The sequence below is a fragment of the Enhydra lutris genome, unplaced genomic scaffold, assembly GCF_002288905.1.
Source record: "Enhydra lutris kenyoni isolate GAN:26980312 unplaced genomic scaffold, ASM228890v2 scaffoldscaffold20, whole genome shotgun sequence".
NCBI lineage: Eukaryota > Metazoa > Chordata > Mammalia > Carnivora > Mustelidae > Enhydra > Enhydra lutris.
Genome location: NW_019154104.1, coordinates 18,162,232 through 18,183,536, shown reverse-complemented (window position 1 = coordinate 18,183,536; position 21,305 = coordinate 18,162,232). Strand labels below are relative to the sequence as shown.

The window sequence follows — 21,305 nt, the reverse complement described above, 5'->3', positions numbered from 1 at the left end:
TCTCTCTCAGGGTGGGCAATGCACATCGCTCCCCATCCCTAGGGCCGCCACTGTGGGGGAGGGAATGTCAACTGAGGGCAGAGCCTGTCCTTAGAAACATCATCTTTAGGTTTTCTTCCAGCACTGGCTCGAGCCCTTTCATTGTCCCAGCCCGACGCCCGGGAACACCTCATGCCTCGGTTTGCTCTCTGTAAGGGCAGGGGGAGTCACTCTTGCTGGCTTCCGCGAGTCCCAGGTTGAGAGGCGGTGCTTGAACAGCACCTGAAGGTTCTCTTCGGCCCCTGTGAGCAGCGTTAGGTGAGAAATATATGTGAAGAGTTTAGCCCAGGGCCTCACATTAGCTGTTGTTCAGGTGATCTACACAGTGTGAGAAGCAGACCTCGTTATCGTTCTGTCTTTAATCCCCGGTCTGCCAGTTTCGGGGTGTTTGCCCTGGGCACATTCTTTACCCACCCAAACCCTGTTCCTCGTCTCCACAGATCCCATGGAGATAACAGTAGAAGCTGTCCATTAGCGCCGTTGGAAGATTAAAAAGAACGTGTAACGCTCTTCCGATAGTGCCTGGTACATACTATTACTGTCGTGTGTGTCACAGAAGAATTAGAAAGTATCACCCATTTAGGTTTGATTGCAATTTGGCTCAAGATGCAGAGATATCCATATTTCTTACAACTAACTGGCCCCTAGGACCAGAAGCATTTGGATGAGGAGCCCTTTTGGTGAGAATTCTTTGTGCCACTTGAAAGCCATTTTATTTCCCTCCTCTAGGCCTTTCTGCCCATACAGCAGACCAGTCATCTGCTAGTCTCTTTCCATCTTCTTTTCAAAACCCAACCCTCTGTCTATAGGTTGGGAGTCTTTCCAAAGAATAATCTTTAATTGCTGACTTATATCATTCTGTCATTCTGGGGAAATAGAGGTAGAAAATGAGGAGGGCAAGAGTGACTTTGGTAACTTCAGTGACCTTGGAGTAGAAGGTAATATCTGTTAATTTATTCATTCATCCATTTGTGAAACTGGATTGAGAATTTTCTTTTTTTTTTTTTTTTTACAGAGAGATCACAAGTAGGCAAAGAGGCAGGCAGAGAGAGGGGGAAGCAGGCTCCCCACTGAGCAGAGAGCCCGATGCGGGGCTCATCCCAGGACCCTGAGATCATGACCTGAGCCGAAGGCAGAAGCTTAGCCCACTGAGCCGCCCAGGCGCCCCAGATTGAGAATTTTCTACATGCCGGACATTGTGCTTGCAGCTGGCAGTAGTGATAAACCAGACCTGTTCCCTGTCCTCCCAGAACTTTGATCTGGGGGCCTCAGAGAAGTGAGTGCCAGGTAGGGGTGAACACAGAAAAATACAAGAATACCTACATCACGCCCCATTTATTCTGGGGGACATCCAGAAAGGTTTTCTAGGGAAAAACTCATGCTTGAGCTGAGACTTTCAGGATAAGTAGATGTGAGCCCAGGGAAGGGGCAGAGGAGAATATTCTCCAAGTGGAGGCAAGAGCATGTGCCAAGTCCTGGAGGTAAGGGAGAGAGAGCTTGGCACGCTGGGTTTGTCAGTGGCGCTGATAAACCACCAGTGATGGAATGGTGTTGGAAGTTACTTTTGCAAGCAATGAGATAGTTTCCAAATATTCCAGAATCAGCTGCCTTGTCTTTTTTGACAAATGAGGCATAGGAGGCAATGTGTCTTATTTGATGCTGAACTAATTGGCAATATTATGATTTTGTATATGGACTGACCTTTCTCTACTTTTCTAGCTTTCATTGATGAATCTTCAGTGCAGCCATTACACTCCACACTCTGTGTTCATGTTTGCTGGTCAAGAAAAACTCAGAGGTGTGCTCAAGGGCAGTGTCACTGACTTGTGACTCTCCTGGCTTATCCTTTACAAGGAGGTGCTGAGTAGACCTGTAGTTTATAGTGTTCATACTTCGTTCGTATCCTGCAAATTCTTAGCTTCCTCTGAGGATTGCTCTGAACATAGATTATTCTCCCATATATGATAGATCCTAGTAACCCTTGAGAGAAATCTGCTCGTTATGAAAGTAACATTAAAGTAGCTGTGATCTGATTGGATTTAGAAAATGTCCTTTGACTTCACAAAATAAGAGACTAATGCTATTCCAAATCCTGCTCTAACAAGTATATGCTAGATGCTTAATAAAAATATGTGCCCATGAATCAGTGATATGAGCCAGGTTGGTGCCTAAGACAGACTGCTATTGCTTTGCCTCAGGGGGGATCAGAACTCTCAGCTCAGCATTCCTAATTGGTATTAGAAGAACATACATGTGGGGCGCCGGGGTGGCTCAGTCGGTTAAGCGTCTGCCTTCAGCTCAGGTCATGATTCCAAGGTCCTGGGATCGAGCCCCGCATCAGGCTCCCTGCTCAGCGGGAAACCTGCTTCTTCCTCTCCCACTCCCCCTGCTTGTGTTCCCTTTCTCACTGTGTCTTTCTGCCAAATAAATAAATAAAATCTTCAGAATGTACGAGATCTAACAACACAGGTCATACCCGCTCATCGTGACCCAGCTCAAAAGACTTCAATGCTCTTGTAGCATTAGAATTTGATGTGACCACTGTTTGGAATATGTAGAGTGCTGGCCTGTGTTCAGAGATCTTTTTTTTTTTTTTTCTGGAATGTGAAGATTTTCATGATGATGATACTTCTGTTGTAATGAGAATTGACTTATATTCAGGCAAGGTTCCCAGAGCAAAGGTTTCTCGAAATCTATGGCTAGAAATACCATCCTGTGAGGAAAAAAAATGATCAAGAATGAGCAAAATGGTTTAAGCCACTCTTAACTTACCTGAACTGTAGCAGTTGCCTTATATTTGGACTCTTCTTTTGTGTTTCTGTCCTCCTGCCGCTCAGCTAGAGCAGTCTGATAGAAATGTGCATCATTCATTTCACACTCAAGACCCTTTCATAGCTCCCTATTGCATTTAGGATTTAAAAAAAAAAATCCTAGGGGTGCCTGGCTGGTTCAGTCAGTAAGCATGCAATTCAGTCTTGGGGATTATGAGTTCGAGTCCCACATTGGGTGTAGAGCTCACTAAAAAAAAAAAATTCCTAAATCCTGACCCTGGAGCTGTGTGATTTGGTACTTGCCTACATCTCCAGCTTCATTTCACACCTGCCACTCTGCTGTGTGTAAAGACTCACGTGGAGTCTTTAGATTATGAAGTTCCCTATTCTAGTTCCCTAGAATACTGTAATTCAGTAGAATGGACTGGAGTGGAGTGGATCCCTAAAATTCTCATCCCTAGTCTTTGCTGGGCTGATTCGTACATCTCTTCTGCACTGTGTTCAGCATGAATATCACTTCTTTTTAAATAAGAATATTATCCTTCTCATTACCGCTCCTTATTATACTCCTTAGCTTTTTTTTTTTTTAACTTTATTTTTTCAACTGCAATTTGTAATTATGTTTGTGTAATTATTTAGGTCATTGTCCCCCACTAATTGCAAGTTCCAGAAGTGACTGTTCTGTTCTCCGTGAGCCTGTTACTTTGTAGGCCCTCAGTAAGGTACTTGTCCAATGAATAAAGAGCAGGTCGGGGGGCGTGTTCAGTTCCGGGCTAGGTTAGCTTGAGATGCCTATGAGAGCCCTAGCTGGAGACGTCCAGGAAGCCAGAGCTAGAGATTTGGAAGTCATTAGTATTGAGGTGGTAAGTGGAAGCCCAGCTCTGTAAGGGACAGTTCGTAGCAAAAGAAGAGAGGAAGCCATTGGACAGAATCTGAGGAACATCCATGTTTAAAGAACACACGGCCAAAGAGTGTCTCACCAAAAGAAATTGCGGAGGACTCGCCAGAGTGGGGAAGGGAAGTGCAGGCACCTGTAGCATCCAGTGCCAAGGAGGAGGGAGGGGTCAAGAGTGTTCGATGTCGCTAAGAGGATCTGAGCAGGGTCTGTCAGATTTAACAATAGGGCGGTCTCTGTGGTTTCACGTTAAAATGCATGGCTGAACTAGAGGGTATTATGCTGAGCCAAACAAGTCAATCACAGGAAGAATTATATAGTTTCACTCAAATGTGAAATTCAAGAAACAAAACAGGATCATAGGAGAAGGGAGAGGAAAATAAAACCAGACAAAATCAGAGAGGGAGACAAACCATAAGAGGCTCTTAACTCTAGGAAACAAACTGAGGGTTGCTGGAGGGCAGAGGTGGTGATGGGTGCTGGGCCTTAAGGAAGGCACGTGATGTCATGAACACTGGGTGTTAGATAAGGCTGATGAATCACTAAATTCTACTGCTGAAACTAATAATACACTATACGTTCATTAATTGAATTTAAATAAAAGAAGAAAAAAAATTAAATGCATGGCTGTTTTTAAAAGGCATGGCCACCTATCACCTGTGGTGGTCTTGCTTACGGTGCTGTATGTCCCTTACTTTGGGCAACAATTAACTGAAACCTGGCAAAGGGGGTGAAGAGAAGAGGTCCGTGCCCAGAGATGCTTTGAAGAGAAGATAGATAGGCTGTGGTAGCAGGTTGGCTGTTGGAGGTAGGAGGAAGGACAGTCTGGAGTTCACCCCACATGTAGCTACCCTGACTGAGTAGATACTGATGTTTTTGAGACTGAAGATTTAAGAGTGTCAGCAGTGGGGGAGCCAGAAGGGATCATTATTTCAGTTCAGGGCAATTTGAATTTGAGTAGCCTCCAGGATTTTCAAAGAGGTCTGTCAAGTAAACAGTTGAAAATGTGGTCTGGAGCTTAAGAGAAAGTTGAAACTGATAATAACAGTTGTGCAAGTCATCAGAACGGGGGTATCTAAGAACATACAGGAAAAACTTCTCATTCCTTTGGGTAGCTCACAGACCTTTCATGATCTCCAGGGTGCGAATGTGTGAGAGTTTTAAACAGAGAAGAGCTACGACCAAATTTGCTTTTTTAAATTATTATTATTATTATTTTTATTAGAGAGCACATGTGAGCAGAGGATGGGGCGCAGAGGCAGAGGGAGAGAGAAGCCCAAGCAGGCTCCACACCTATTGCGGAGCCTGACAATGGGGCTCAACCTCACAACCCTGAGATCATAACCTGAGCAAAATCAAGAGTCGGACACTTAATTGACTGGGCTACCCAGGTGCCCTTATGATTATTTTTTTAATTTGCATTTTTAGAAGGAACATTTTGCCAAGCACTGGTCACGGATGGAACCAGGTTTTGTGGACCCCAAGACTTAAATAGTTTGGAGGCCTTCTTCAAGAAAAATAATTCAAAATTATGAGTTCAAAATGAACTATGAAAGTAAATACTTATTATAACGAGAAGAGAAATCATGGCTAAGTTACAAGAGCCCTGGATGTTCAGATACCTTTCTTTAGAGAACTTGTTAGGCAGCCCACCAGAAAGGCTTACATAGAAAAACCTTCCTGACTGAGACCTAGTATCCCTTCACTATCTAGAACACTCTGTAACTCCCAGGGGCCCTGCAGGTGTGGAGTACAGATTGGAGGAACGTGAGACAGAAGCTGGGAGACCAGTAGGATCCAGCTGAGAGAAGGCAGAAGATGAGCTTGGTAGGCCTGAATTGGCGTGGTTGTACAGGTTCCCAGCACCCCTCAGCAGGTGGGTATTGACGGAGTGGAGGTGTGTGAGTGACTCAATCCAGATTTGGGGGTAGTTCTAGGGGAAATGTAAAAAGGCAAGGGAGTGAAGCATAGTGTGATAGACCTTGGGAGTGAGCTGGGTTGATGGAGAAGGAAGAAAACCAAGAATGGAGTTCTTGGGTGAGGAGGGAAGGAGGGGGCTAGATACTTCAGAAATGGAGCAGTTCCGGGTTGTGACACGTTGGAAAAGTAGCAAGGTCATTGGTGTTTAAAGAGTCAGGGAACTCTTTGGCTAAGCATTGTTTGGACTGTTGATGGGAACATCAGCTTTGCTTAGAATGGTGGGGCAGGTTGAGGAGTGGTAATAATGTAATTTTGGATCTGTCTTGCTCACTGCGGTTGTGACAGACATGAAGGAGGAAGGAGAGGTGACATAGCTGAACAAGATTAGTTTCCAGAGAAGTGTTCCATAATACTTTGGAAGAATAATGGTCTTGAGGAACTTTGGGGAGTGAGCCTTAGCTGGGGCCCTGGTTTGTGGGGTCTCAAAACACTGGACAGGCTCTCCTTGAAAGAACTGCCTGAGAAAAGACATCGTGGGGGCGGTGGGAAGGGGGTGGAATGCCAGGATCTAGGAGAGGTGAGGAGATGGAAAGAAAGGGTGTGCTGTGAGTAGGGAATATCCAGTCAGTTAGGAACCAGAAGACTGTGGTCAGAAAGCCTCATTGAAATCATTAGCTGGGCTAGATTTCTTCTCATTATGTAGCATGTCAATAATTACTGAGAAGGAACAGAATGATAATAAAATATCCTTTTAATAATGATATTTTACAGGAAAAGGGTACTGACGGGTGTTGAATGTCCTTGGTGATTGAAACATTTCTGGTCCCATGCCTCTACCCGGTATCATAGAGAATGATGTCAGCCTGGTTAGCCAATTGCTTCTATATTCCATTTTCAGCTCTCCATTGGTTTTTTAGGTATAGTTTTTTATACTTTATTTTAGTGGTTGCTCCACGGATTAGAAAATACATCTTTAACTCATCCATGGCACATGAAGTTACTGTCATAGCCCTTCAGTAGAAGTCCTTTTGACCCCTCTCATCGTTTGTGCTGGTGATGTCACATGCTTTAGACCTCCCTACTACTTCAGAAACTCCACAATACCCTTTGTCACCTCACTTTAAATAGCTGTCGTTTAGAGACGTTCAGAGAAATAGATCGTCTTTTCTATCCATCCACGTGTTTACCACATATCTTGTTCTTCATTTCTTCCTGGTTGTCTAGGTTTCCCTCTGACAGCGTTTCTCTTTAGCTTGAAGAACTTCCCTTGGCATTTCCTATAGTGCGGATTTGCTAAGAACCACTCCCTATTTGCTTGATCTGAAAATAGTTTTATTTCACACCCATTTCTGAAGGATACTTTCTGTCCATATAGAGTTCTGAATTGAGAATTTTTTTGCCTTCCAAGCTCTTTAAAGATCTTCATTCTTTTGTCCTCTGGCCTTCATTGTTTCTGAGGATTGTTCTCCTTCATGTAAATCTCTTCTCCTCTCTCTTGCTGCTTCAAAGATTTTCTTTTTATCTTCTTTGGTTTTCAGCAGTGTGACTGTGATGTAGCTAGTTGTGATTTGCTTGGAATTTGCTGAGGTTCTTAGATCAGTAAGCCAGTATTTTTCACCAAATTTGGGAAACTTTAGGCCATTATTTCTTCAAATATATCTTTGCTCCATTTTCTCTCTCTTTGCTCCTGAGACTCCAACTGCAAATGTGTTAAACTGCTTGATATTGTCCCTTTGGTTTGTCCTATGTTTTTCCTCCCTAAAGCATTGCTAACTCCCCTCCCCCATCTTTTATCTTTTTTTCCCTTCAAACTGGATTTATTTTCTGTTTTCTCTCCTTAGGTTTAGTGATTATTTCTTCTGCTGTTGTCAAACTAAAATTTTTTATTGCAGATTCTGAACTTTTAAGTTCTAAATTTCCACTTTAATTTTTCTTTTTCTTCTTCTTTTTTTCCCCCTTAGCTTCTATTAGATTCCCCATTTGAGCATTCATTATGAACATCTTTTCTTTAAAGTCCTTGAACATATTCTTAAAATAACTGCTTTAAAACTTTTATCTGTTAATTCCAATATTCAGGTCATCTTGGGGTCAGTTTTTGTTGGTTTTTCTTTTGATTGTAGGTCACATTTTCATGTTTCTTCACATGTCTAGTCATTTCTGTTTGTATACAGGACCTTGTGGTTAATACATTGTGGAAACTCTGGATTATGTTATCGTCCTCTGAAAAGTGTTGATTTTTGTTTTAATAGACAGTTTAATTATTTGCAGAACACCTTGAACTTATGAAGACTTGATTTTAGACTTTGTTAGGTCAGGTCTATTTGGGTTTCGCCTTTAGTCCTAGAATAAATCCCGAAGTCCTGGGACATGGTCGTTATTCCTAAGGTGTGATTCTTTTGAGATTTCATTGGAAAAAACTCAAGGTATGTACCAAATACCTTTAACTTTGTGGAACTCAAACCAATTCCTGTCCCTTCCAAGGAGCAGCAGCTAAAGTCTCATTTCCACTCAGCACTTATTTGTGCTTTTTCTTTTTTCCTCTTTATTTCTTTAGCAGTTGCTTTTCACTAGATTTCTTAATGCAGTTCAGGTATTGCCTAAAGGATTTTAGGGGAGTAAAAATGCAGATCTGGGGCTCCTTTCTTCCCAGGATTTCTCCCTTTCTAATTTTAGTGACCCTGGCCGTCCGCAAATTTGTCCTCAGGCAAATAAAACTGCAGCTTTCTGCTTGAGTTCTAGCTGCTCAGTTGCTGCCCAGACTGGAGGGTGCACTCAAGGGGAAAATCCACTTAAACATGGATTTTTATCCCATACAGTTTTTTTCCTTCAAGGGTCAAGTCCCCTCCGGTTTCTGCCTGCTTTTGTTTGCCCTCCAGTGCCTTTGAATAGTAGTTTTATGTATTTCATCTGGAGTCTATGGTTGTCTGTGTGAACGTTAGTCAAATACAGACCACTCTCCCATTTCTGATTCCAGAACCTGCCAATCACTTTTGGATTGTTTCAGAATCCACTGTGGTTTTTTTCAAGCGGTACTGTTGACAAGAAAAGAATGAGAGTGGTTGTAGCAGAAATAGATCATGTCGATTTCCTCTTAGGATAACTAACCGGGGGCATTTAGGTATGTTAGCTATCGAGACAGAAAGTGTTCTGACATCAGTGGTGCACTTGGATGTAACGGTCAGAAACCTGGGTATGAAAGAGGCCCAGAGACCTGTGATCCAGTCAAAGCTGGCAGTACCCATTCTTGCATACCCTGTGCCAAGCGCTCTGAAAAGTTTATCTAGAAAGGCCTCCTCTGGAGTTGGAGAGGCTGGCAGTGGATTCTTTGAAGGATAGAAGGTCTTCCTGAACAACTTCAAACTGAGTAGCAAAGTGTGTAGATTAAGTGACTACCTAGGTCATGCCTGTTGTGTTAGGGCATCATCACCTGGGAGGAGTAGAGTGGCTGGCCTTCAGCCTTCCTTGTTCCTGAAAGGGTGGGATGAAAACCTGAGAAGTCCACATTGCTTTCAAAGTGTCTGGAAGGAGATAGAACATAACATGTTTCAACCCTGGTCTATGAGGAAGTTTTTACCAACATGAGAAAACCAAGAACAATGTAGTAAGTTTTTCATAAACTGAATTTAATCAAATGAAAGGAACATTTTTGTTTAAGACTTTATTTATTTGAGAGAGAAAATGAGAGAGAGTACAAGCCAGCTGGAGAGAGGTAAGGGGAGAGGGAGAGAGAGAACCAGGCTCTCTGAGCCTGAGGTAGGGACTCAATTCCAGGACCCTGAGACCATGACCTGAGCTGGAGGCAGACACCCAATAGACTGAGCCACCCAGGTGCCCGGAAAGGAACATTCTTTATCCTGGTTTGTGTCCTTCCTATTGGGAAGATTGAAAAGGTCCCCTCTTTAAGGTGAAATGACCATGAGAGGCAATGGTGGTTTTTTTAAAAAGATTCTTCACAAAACTAAAAACTGTTAACTCTGTATGTCCAACCACCTCCTACGCCCCACAAACTTTGTTTCTTGAAAGGTTGACAGTCCATGAAATTTAGAAGTTAGGGAAACACAGTTCTAGAATTAAAAAAAAAAAATTGTGATTACTGAGTTACTAGAGATGTTGGAGGGTGAGTTAAGTGGGTGCTAACTTGTCAGCTGTGGCCTTGCTGTATGTGGGCACCTTCTCCTCTTGTTCCCACAAGTGAGGCAAGATAGGGAGGAACTGCAGGGTGAGACTTGTGATGTCTGGCATTTCACCACTGGGTCGAGCAGGGTGTGGAGCCGGGCGTCGCCCCTTCAAGGTCTTCTGTGATGAGGGCTGCTGGCCCATGATTTAAGACTTCTTTCAAGCTCCCTCCATTTGTTTTCAGTCTTCGCCCTTGAAGAGTCAGTCTCGTGAGAGATCAGGTTTCTCAAAGCTTGCTTCTCCACTCTCAGCTTCCTCCGAGTTCTTCCACTCTGGATCTGGTTGAGGTAGCAAGTCTAGACCGTGCTTATACCAAGTCACCAGAGACAGGAGGGCCTGCCTCTTGGAGTTCTGGGAATTTCCACCCTCGACATGGTGCACATTTCTGCTGGATGAATTTTAGCAAACCGAAAGGAGTTAAGAAAATGACAGAAATGTACTGGTTTTGATTTATGATGAAAGTTAAAAGGAATGTTTATTTTGGCTGAACTGCAAAAAGTATGGGGGAACCAGGGCATTGCTTTCAAAGTGTCTGGTAGGTATAGACCCAAGAAGAGGGGAGAGCTGCTTTAGGCTGACCCAGAGCAGTAGAACTGAGATCAAGAGGATGCCATCCAGGGTAGAAAAATCCAGGATGAATTTTAAGAATGATTTTGGGGGCTGAAATCTGTTCTCTTTGGATCAGCCACTTCGGCAAACTGCTGGCAGACCCATCCCGTGAGTCATTGAAGTAGGCAGTTTGATGACTGCGGCCTGAGATATGGGTTATGGGTCTTTTATTACAGGGTACGTGGGAATATTTGGTGAAGTGTGACACCGCCAGAATAACTGCCAGACCCTGTGGTCGTCCCGAGCCTCACATTCATTTCTCAGTGAGCGGCAGAACTCTGGCTGCCTCTTCTTGGTTCAGGCAACGTTAAAGGATTTCTTTATCTTTAGGGAAGCTGGAATAGGGAAGAATTGGATCCCCAGAATGAAACCTGTGCAAGGCAGCCCCAGGTAAAGGTCCCTGCCGTGTTTGCCTGTCAGAACCTTTCTGTCGTCTCAACTATGGGCATTCAAGATTCTTGGCTCCAGAGTGTGCATTTGATTAATATTATGAATTTTGGTAAATATCAGCCACTTTCACCACCATTTACTGTGTGCTCTGTGCCAGAGAGGGTCTCCAGCATTAACAACAATGGATCTATAAGGGATTCAGGACCCTTGTTGTGTTTCATGCAGGGACAAGGAGGCTTAGTGAAGACAACTAGCCCAAGGTTACACAGCTAGAAAATGACAACTCTAGAATTTGAACCCAGGACTCTCCCTCCTTTCCCCCCAACCTGTCCCTCCACCCCTCTTTTATTTTTATTTATTTATTTATTTATTTATTTATTTTTAAAGTTATTATTTATGTACTAGACAGACAGAGATCACAAGTAGGCAGAGAGGCAGGCAGAGAGAAAGAGGGAAAGCAGACTCCCCGCTGAGCGGAGAGCCCAACGTGGGGCTTGATCCCAAGACCCTGGGATCATGACCTGAGCCGAAGGCAGAGGCTTTAACCCACTGAGCCACCCAGGTGCCCCTCCACCCCTCTTTTAAAACTATGGCCTTTCTCATCTCCTTCTTTCTGGCAAACTCCCTTCTCCCCACATTCAGTCCCTCATTCTTCCAACTACTGCTCCATTCGTATGAGGAGCTTAGCTTGTGACAGGCAGTAAAGACAGCCACTTTCCAAGCACAGAGATTTATATTGAATTCATCGTAATACAGTCCGGCACAGTGCTCAGTGATGGCACGGTTTATTTTTGGCATCTCTTTTCAATCCTGACTTTACCCTTAACCCATCCCTTGGTTGACCATGCCGAAGAGGTAAGGGTTAGACCAAGCTACTTTTTGGTCCTCCATCTCATTGAACACACTGCCATCATGAGCAGCTACATCTTGCTCTGTGCCCAGAAAGTGAAGGAAGGAGACGGTCCTTTTGGTTTGGCCTGCCCAAGCTTTACCCTTGTCATTCTAGTTCCCCTTATTGGGCACTTTGTTTCAACCCAGTTGGAATCTTTCCTGTAGTTCCTCTGTCTTTTCAAGCCTGTTCTAGCTGGCATGCATCTAATGTCTAGGAATTCATGTAGCACCTGGTTCAGTGCAAAGCTTTGGTGTCAGACACAGACTCGAATCCTTGCTCTATGACTTAGAAACAGGATTATAGGTGAGTTAACCTCTTAGCTTCAGTTTCTTCATTGGTGAACTTGGCAATGGTAAATGTGGTAGTTGTCCCCCACTGGGGCATGAGGATTCTGCAGAGTAACCCTGTTAAAGCTTTGGTGTCTAGCAAACGCTTAAGGGATGTTGACTAATATTGTTATCAGTTGCTATGAATTAGTGAGTCTATGCTTTGTCATTGCATCAATGGGCTCATTCACCATTGATCACATCCTCTTGCTTATTCTCATTTTTTCTCTTGACCTTGTCTTCTTTTCCTCTCTTTGTCTCCATCTTCTTCATTCCAGCTCAAACCGATGATCAATGTTTTGTCATTATTTACCTTTCTTATCCTTTGTATGCTCTCCCTGAATTGAAAATACTATAATGCCTGGACTCATAGAATCACAAAATTGTACCACTGAGAGGAATCCCTTCTAGCTTGAGTGAAACTCCAGAATCATGGAAGTAGCTATTGGTAGAATCAGGACTAGGCCCGGGATGACCTGGTGTCCAGTCTCATGTTCTTTCCACCCTGCTTTTTTCTTACCCAAATTTCATTATGTCCATATACACACAAGACTGAACTACGATCCACAGTAAACTGAAGTGTGGGAGGGTGTGAGGAGGCACTTCGTATAAAAAGCTCACTCTCCTGTCATTGCAGTTCTGGCGGGGATCTCAAGACTGGAGATTTGGGGTATAGAGTATTCTGGTCCTCAGGGTGTTGGTATTAAGAATTTCCAGCCTTGAAGCAAAAAATGCCTGTCCCTGTTCAGCATGGTTCTTCCTGAGCAGATAGATGCTCATATTGGTGCCCCTGTCCCTCATCAGCCCTGCCTTTTGTCTCTTTCGTTAACCTAAACTTTATGCATCTGGTTTCTTTCTTTTTTTAACTTCACGTTGACATTGGAAACATCCAGAAAAGTAGACACAGTAATAGAGTACAACGAACAGCATATACCCACTGCGTGGCTTTAGCTGTTACCGACAATGAGCTAGATTTGCTTGAATGATTATTTATAAACTATTTGCAGATATATATTTATGTGTTTTATATATGTTTTTTGGTATGTTGCTTTAATACTTTAGCACGTATCTCTGAAAAAAAAAAAAACGGGGAGGTGGGATGGTTTCCTAGAAATCCACAATTCCACACCTCTCAGTGCTCAGAGTTCCCTAATATCATCTATTACCAGGTCCATATTCATTCTCCCCAGTTGTCATCACATGTCTTTTATAGCTTTTTTTTAAAAAATCAGGATCCAGGGACGCCTGGGTGGCTCAGTTGGTTAAGCAGCTGCCTTCGGCTCAGGTCATGATCCCAGCGTCCTGGGATCGAGTCCCACGTCAGGCTCCTTGCTTGGCGGGGAGCCTGCTTCTCCCTCTGCCTCTGCCTGCCATTCTGTCTGCCTGTGCTCGCTCTCTCTCCCTCTCTCTCTCTGACAAATAAATAAAATCTTTAAAAAAAAAAAAAAATCAGGATCCAATCAAGAACCACTCCGAATTCCATGTCTCTTAAGTCTCTCTCAGTTGAGAATAGTCTGCGACTGACTTTTAGGGCCAGTTGTCCTAGAGTTTCCCCCCATGCTAGATCTTTCTGATTCTTCCTGCTCTCCCTCTTCCTCTGGCAATAAGCTGGGAATCCCATTGGAGGACTTGAGGACCTTTAGCAGCGGGAATTTTCCCCGGGTGGGGCCCTGAGCCTCCAGCAGCAACTTCTCGCCTCCCACTGGTCATGCTGCTAAGTTTGCTCAGTGAGTGAGGGTCATGATAGGTATCTCCATGACGAAGGAACATTCTCTCCCTTGTGACTGCGGGTGATGTATGGGGCGATTCTTTGGCACCACGAGAATGTCTGGTTCCCCATCAATCAGTCTTTCACCTAATGGCTTTAACATCTACTGACACTCAGGTTTCTTTCTTATACTGAAAACAGATTCTACATTTTGTTACGTGCATTGCATCTCGAAAGAGCTATGCTGACTCACAGGGGTTCCGTTTTAAGCTTGGATGGTCCATTACCTTCCATGACCTTAAATCCATGAGGGAGAAACTGAGGTCTGTGATGAATTAGCTGTCACAGCCAGGGTGGAGGCTGGAGGACAGATCTGAGGAATGAACTCCAGCCCCTGCGTTGTACTCCTGTCTTAATCGGTGTTAGCCTTGTCTCACCCAGCATCAACGAACACCTTTCTTGGATTTTCCATTGGGTTGCTAAAGAAAGGAAGGGAAGTTTGCTCTTAGCCCACAGGCAAGGGTTGAGGACGGGAGCTGCGTTGCCCCTGGCAGCTGGGAGATAGAGGGATGTGTGTCAAGTTTGCAGCGGATCTTGCCTAACTGAATGTCTTTGCTATTGGGAATTTGTGTGTGCGTTTGCACTGAATGTTTGAAGCAGGTTGCCGTTTGGATTTGGGACTGATTCATATCGTGGGGTTTCTCCAGGACTTTCGAGAGTGTGTGAGAAGTTTCTCAACCCAAAAGGCTCCTTTTTTGGCACTGCAACATCTTTTCTATTTCGGCATCTTAAGAATCTGGGGGAAACCATATAAAGATCAGAAGCCAGTCTGGCCCCGAAGGCTCCCTGTGACAGAGTAATTCCAGTTCGTTGAATCCTGGCCCATTCGGATGAGACCATATAAAGAGGCCGTTTCCTGAATCGCCGGCTCCCTGCCTCTCACAGGCTCCTTTTTGTAGAATGCTGGTATTTCAGGACCGCAACCACCAGTCACGTGCTCCCAACTCTTTACTCTCCGTCTCTCCTGCTCCCTGTTTATTTTTGGAGAGAGCACATTTTTGCTTCTCTCCAGGAGCTATGCGGGGTCCTGCCCCCTCCGTCCATCAGGCGGCAGCCCCAGCAGGCTGTGCTCGTTTCCCACACTCAGAGACGTGACTCCAGCTTTCAAGAGAGAATGGGTGGGATGCGCTTGCTGCCTGTGGGCTCCCGTCACCCATTCCTATTTCTGGCCCTCGTAGTGTTGCACGTTTTAAGACTCTGTCCTTCTTAAAGCAAGTTTGGATACTGTTACCTGGCAGTAAATCTGCCCAAATTAGAAATGGGTTTCCCTGCAGATGGTCTTGGGGCTACGCCTCTGACTTTCAGAAGCAGAGCAATGTGAAGGAGACACAGGACTTACGAATTCTGGAATCGGGTCTGCATTCTGGCCTTTAAGATCACTTGAGCTGTCCCCTCCTTACCCATCCAGGGTGGGGTTTTTTGTTTGTTTGTTTTGTTTTATTGGTTTTCCCTCCTCCTAACACAGACATAGCGTACAGACTTCTTCCAAAGTCATGACTCAAACAGATTGGTAATGTCTTCCCAAGTGCGTGGATAAGGGAGGATTTTAGAGTTGCTGGGCTCCATGAAGAAAAAAAAATGCCCCTACTGACTGTCTTAGCCTGCCTCAAGTGTAAGTTTTTAGTTTAAGTGGATGGAGCAAGAGTAAATTCCTTTTCCTTTAAATGCTGGGGTCATTACACAGAGAACTCAGGCACCAAAGATTTGAGAGCGCATAAATCATACATTCATGTCTTTTTGTCCTCCCCAGACTTGATGGGCAGGAGAGGGAAGCACCCCTGGCCCCAAACAAAGGGCCCATAGCTGAAGGGTTACAACCTTTCACTACTCCAGGCAGGGACTGGATCCCTGACAGTTCAGCTGGGGAGCGCATGCAGGCCCCTGACATCCCCCCACATCTCATCTGTCACCTCGGAAAAGGGGGAAGCTGAGTTCTGGCAGCTGGTTCTAAAAGGAGCTACAGGAGGGCCATGGCCTATGAGTGGGTCTTGAGTTTCAGATCACTCTGGGAGAAAGCCGTGGCATTCTTTTTGAAACAGGGGCTTATTGGGTATTAGATGTCATCGTAGCTCTTAGGAAGATCAGCCAGGCTCTCAGGGGCTGGACTGTCCATCCAAAGGACCTGCCAGACCTTCTAAATTACATTGCTGAAAGTCGGTTATCTCCTTACGTTTCAGACGAGGTCATTTGCACCTGATGTCGAATTGCTGCATTGTGACCGGGTTGCATCAGCTTCCTCTTATGGCCTGCATTGTAAAAGGATAGATGCCAGGCTGCTCAGACTGCCCCCTCTTCCGGGAGAGTTTTCCCAGGGACTCCTACAAATATGACGATTGGTTGCTAGCGTTTGCTGTGGCCCGAGTGTTATGTGCTATTCTGGAACCCCTATACCTTGCATCTGGTTCCTTCAGAAATGCTTTGCCTTTTCATCTCTCTTTATATTTCACATCCATATAGCTTCCCTGCCCTCTCCAAGGGTCTTTGGCACTTCCTGGCCTGGCACAGTTCTATTTCATCCTCGGTTGTGTCCTGAGTTCTGTCTGAATGAGACAGGAGAGAGTGTTCCAGTAAAACCACGAGAGGTGGCAAGAAAACTGCAAAATTTCCTCAGCTTCACCCTTGGACCATGGATGTGGCCTGTCCCTGGAGTAGCCCCCTGCCCCCGTTGCTGATGCGTATGTCCCACGTCCACTGTGGCCTCTTAAGTTCCCCAATGGCCCTGACATGCCATCACACAGAGTTCGTATATGTCTGATATACACCGAATTTGACCTCTCTTCTGCCTCACGGAATAGAGGTAACATTTGAGGACAGAGGTGACGTCTATTTTTCCTGTCTCACCCAGTGCACATAGGACCATGCCCGGCTCCCCACGTGGGGAACAAAGGTGAATTCTGGGGAAGAGCCTTTATCACTTCAGAGTGGCTAATTAAGTCTTTCATCTAGATAGGGTGTCTTTGTGTAGCCATAATAAGACTCATGGTAGGGAGTATTAAAAAAAATGTTTTTACCCTGGGCCCCAGAGTGCTAGACTGAACATAAGGATTCCTTATGAGGAAGGAGACAGCCCCGGCTTCACGCCCGAGCCCTAGTTTGCAGAGAGCATATTCTGCCTGCCCCTCAGGTCTCCCATCTGCCCCGTGCGCTCTCCTGAGGTTGGCCGAGACCCCCAGTGGAGAGTGGGGAGAACAATCATTGCTTCAGTCCCACTTTGCACAGAGAACTTCTTGGCCTCTCATGGGAGAGTAGCTTACGTGGTTTTTACGGCATCCTGTCAATCCTTGAAGTCTTTAGTTACTTGTGAAAATACCCTGTGACTTTGGAACCAGTTTTCCAGTCCCCATCAGACGTGGAACTGTGGCTCTTCTGTGGGGATCTTTTTGCTTTGAAGCTGCCGTCCTAATGCAGCAGCTGGTACCATTTTGTAATGGGAGGAGCATGAGAGAAAGTGTGTCTTTGTGCTTCCTCTGGCCGGAAGGGATTTGTTCTCATCCCCCCAATAGCCATGGCTTCCTGGGATTTGCGGTTAAAGGAGATAAAGCCGGTCATTTTGGTTTTTAGAATCTTAGGGAGCTTTATTAACCACACAATGTCCCTTAGTAGTCAGAGTGACAGCTCAGGCCAGGCTCAAAGGAATCTTTTTTTTTTTTTTTTTTCCTTTATCTTTTTTCTAAAGGGCAGGATATTTTATGACCCACAGTCTGAGCTTTCATATATGGACGTGAGTAATACGGATGACGACGGCGATGATGACAGGGAAGATGGGGTACCGACGTGCCCGGCGCCGCTCTAAGTACTTGCTGTGAAGCCACTGATGTAGTCCCACAGTTTAGCGGTTACTCAAAGGTTTGCCTTTTGACAGAAGTGTCTGTTGCTTGTGCATCTGCCGGGATCAGGAGACAAGTAGCGGGAGCCCGCCAGTGCCACGCAGGTCCCCTGCCTTCTTGCGGACTCTCTGCAGCTCCCAGCGCTGGGAAGGCGCCAGGCAGGCTCGGACACCCCGACCTTGTGGCACCTTGGGTTTGACTTGGTTCATTCTGTGCTTTCCAACATCCAGAGCCAAGAGAAGAAAGCCCAGCTCTGAGGGGGGGGTAGCTGGGCGTCACATGCCCAGGTGACTGTAGGGGGTGGGGGGCGGGCAGGCAGCTTCAGGGAGTGACGTGGGGCAAGGGGTAAGACAGACGCTCCTTCAGTGTACGCACTGAAGTCGCAAGGTCAGCTCACACTCCCGACCAAGACACATGCTCTTGCCCACTTTTCTCAAAACGGCTGACCTAGCTTTCCCGTTCCCACTTCCGCTGGACACAGGAACGCAGGATTCTGCCCTGGAAGAGAAACAGCAGCACAAGGGGGATACTAGTAAGCCACAGGGGGCATTGACTTTAGCAGGAAGGAGGCAGAGAGGGAGAGTGAGGACTGGGGCCACCTGGAACATGCAGGTCCTGTTTTCAGGGACCGCTGCCACTCATAACCAGCCCCACTGTTACTGGCTCTTAGAGTTTTTCGAGAGAAGCTGGAAAATGACATTTTATGTGGAAGTCGTCCAGTTTTACAGTGGTAGCCTAAATTTAAAAAGAAAAACACACCAAGAAGCCGCTGTCTGTCCACACACAACGTGTGGCTACACATCTGTGACCTCCACATTCAGGAATATTCATTATCACAAGGTGGTCCTGTCCTTGGGTGGAGAAGCGTGGGATGTCACCTTCAGAAGCCCCAGGATTGCCTGTAGGCCAGATTGCCTTCGGACATCCTCAGAGGAGCCCCGTGTGGTTCTCTTCTCTTTAACCTATCAGGCCTCCCTAGCACAGTGCTTTATACACAGTAGGAGGTCGACAGGGCAAGATTGTCATTTTCTGCTTATACAACTTTGGTTTTTGGCACTTTGGGGTTTTTCTAATTCCCGCTGGTCCTTATAGTTCCAATGCTCATGCCGTCCGAACAGCCCAGCCTCTGAGCCTCAGTTCTGGAGCTCTGGGACAGGCATATCGATTGGTTCCAGCGGGGTCATACTGGTGCACCCTGGTTCAGTCAATGTCTCAGGGCAACGGGGGTCTTGGACTACAAGGCTTCCCCTCGTGGCCTTGGGGTGGGTGAGTGTGGGTGGCAGGGACAGCAGATAAGGGTATGTGGAGTGGGAAGCACCAGTGAGCATCTCTTGGTCTGTCTTCTTCTATCCCTCTGGTAGAGACAAATAATAGCTTGTTCTCCACTTTGGCATTCTCGGCTTTTCTAACAGAGTCCCCCACATAGCTCCATTACCTGCCTCTGGCAAAGAAAACTCAAGTTTGTTTTCTCTAAAGCTCCGCTTACCATTTCCTGGGATCTGAGTTGGATACAGGCATCCTGGGGCTTGATTTCTTCTCAGTTAGCCATTTCCAGCAGGTTCTGGCTCACTCTGAAGAAAGTCCCATGCTACGAGAGAAGCCAGAAAGGAAATGTATCTTGGTGCAAAATAAAATATGGAAAGTATAAATGTATTTTGGCATGTTGAGAGGATGTTTTCTTTAAAAGTTACAAGTTAGGCTTTAAGTGATCAATTTAAAGGATGTTGCAATGCCACATTTTAGTTCAAGGTTCTGCAAACCACATCCTTCCTGCTAAATTGGCCCACTGCTTATTTTTATAAAGTTTTATTGGAACACAGAGACACCCATTTGTTCACTTATGGTCCATAGCTCTTTATTGCCTTACAGTATCAGAATTGATTTGGAACAAAGGCTATATGGCCTGCAGAATCAAAACTACTCAACCCTCTGTAGAAAAAGTTGGCCAACCCATGTTTTAAGTCCATTCATCAAAGTATCTCTTAAGACTAAGAATTACAAATATATGCCATTGTTAGAATAAGGAAATTGATGCCTCAAAAAACAGTCCCAGGGGAATGCTGGGGAATGGAAAGTAGGAAGTGTTCTTTGCTCTTTTATCCAACTTGACTGACTCAGTGGATTGCTTGACATCCCCTTGGTATTTCCAGTTGAGGTATGCTGGACCAGAACGCCTGCACTTAGGCTCCTGAATGCATCCTTGGCATGTGACTCCCTCTTCCCTAAGTAATTTGAGTAGATTTGTAACCCACCCATTTAATTTATGTCTATTAAGCAAACCTTCGTCTTACATCTTTTATTACCTTTCAGTTTATAAAAGTAATATAAGGTGATTATAAAAAAAAAATTAGACCATGCACAACAACACAAAGAAGGGACTAAAAAAATTGCCCACAGTTATGTCCCTAGAATCCCTCTCATTCATGTACTTATAGCTAGTTAACACTAGATATTATGTATTAAAAATCTTTTCCTTAAATTGGAAGCATATACCTATTGTTTTGCAATATGTTTTTTTAAGAGTTACCATATACCGAACATTCTCATCTCATTAAGTATTCTTTTTTACCATAGTTCTTTGTTATTACATAGTATTTTCACATGTGTGTTCCATGATTTACGTAATGTCTTATTATCGTCTATTTTGGTTTTGAGTTGTTTACTATTCAGAAACAGCCCTTACCTCTCTCTCTGATTGTTTCTTTGGGATTCCTTGGATTAGAATTGCTGGCTTAAAAAGTATGAAGCATTTCTTTTTTTTTTCTTTTTAGATTATTTATTTATTTATTAGAGAGAGAATGTATGTATTTATTTGAAAGAGAGAGAATAAGAGAGAGCGAGCATGAGAGGGGGAAGGTCAGAGGGAGAAGCAAACCCCCCACTGAGCAGGGAGCCCAATATGGGACTCAATCCCGGGAATCCAGGATCATGACCTGAGCTGAAAGCAGTTGCTCAACCAACTCTCTGAGCCACCAGGGCAGCCACCTAAGGCTTTCAGTAGACTCTGCCATCCAGATCTTGCCCTACGGATCTTGCTTTTAAACACCCACCCGAAGGGCTCAAAAGCATCCAGATTTTGAAAGTCAATTAGAAAGGTTACTATATTTTTATTGGAAAGATTTTGATAGAATATTGGTTGAGGTGGCCTCAGCCTCATCCCCTGCATGCATGAATGCCAGTGGTGACTGACTGTGATTTTGGCTTCTCTTCCCCTTTCAGGCTCCCCCTCCCAAACCGCCCCGCAGGCAAGGAGGCTGGGCAGATGACTCCGTGAAGTCTTCAAAGTAAGTGCCAGCAGCTCGTGAGTGTGGACGTGGGCACTTGGCTCTTGGGTTGTTTTTCTTTAATTTTTTTAGAACAGCTCTCTTGAGGTATAATTCTTATTCCATGTAATTCACCCATATAAAATGTATAAGTCAGTCAGTCATTCTTGGTGCCCCAACAGAGTTGTGCTACCAACACCACAGTCAATTTAAAACTTTTTTTTTTTTTTAAGATTTATTTCTTTATTTGAGAGAGTACAAGCAGTGGGGAGGGGCAGAGGGAGAGGGAGAAGCAGACTCCCTGCTGAGCAGAGAACCTGATACGGGACTCCATCCCAGGATCCCGGGGTCATGACCTGAGCAGAAGGCAGATGCTTAACCAACTGAGTCACCCAGGTGTCCTAGTTTTAGAACATTTTTTTAAAAGAT

The 21,305-nt window shown here is 44.9% G+C and overlaps 1 protein-coding gene across 1 annotated transcript in view; it reads left to right on the top strand.

Moving 5' to 3' along the window:
- The window catches only part of LOC111148626 (intraflagellar transport 43), an 81,038-nt gene that overhangs the window by 9,824 nt on the left and 49,909 nt on the right, over nucleotides 1-21,305 (top strand). The window contains exon 3 of the mRNA XM_022505366.1: nucleotides 20,833-20,897. Within this exon, the coding sequence (XP_022361074.1) occupies nucleotides 20,833-20,897 (65 nt within the window). The remainder of the gene's footprint in view (nucleotides 1-20,832; nucleotides 20,898-21,305) is intronic.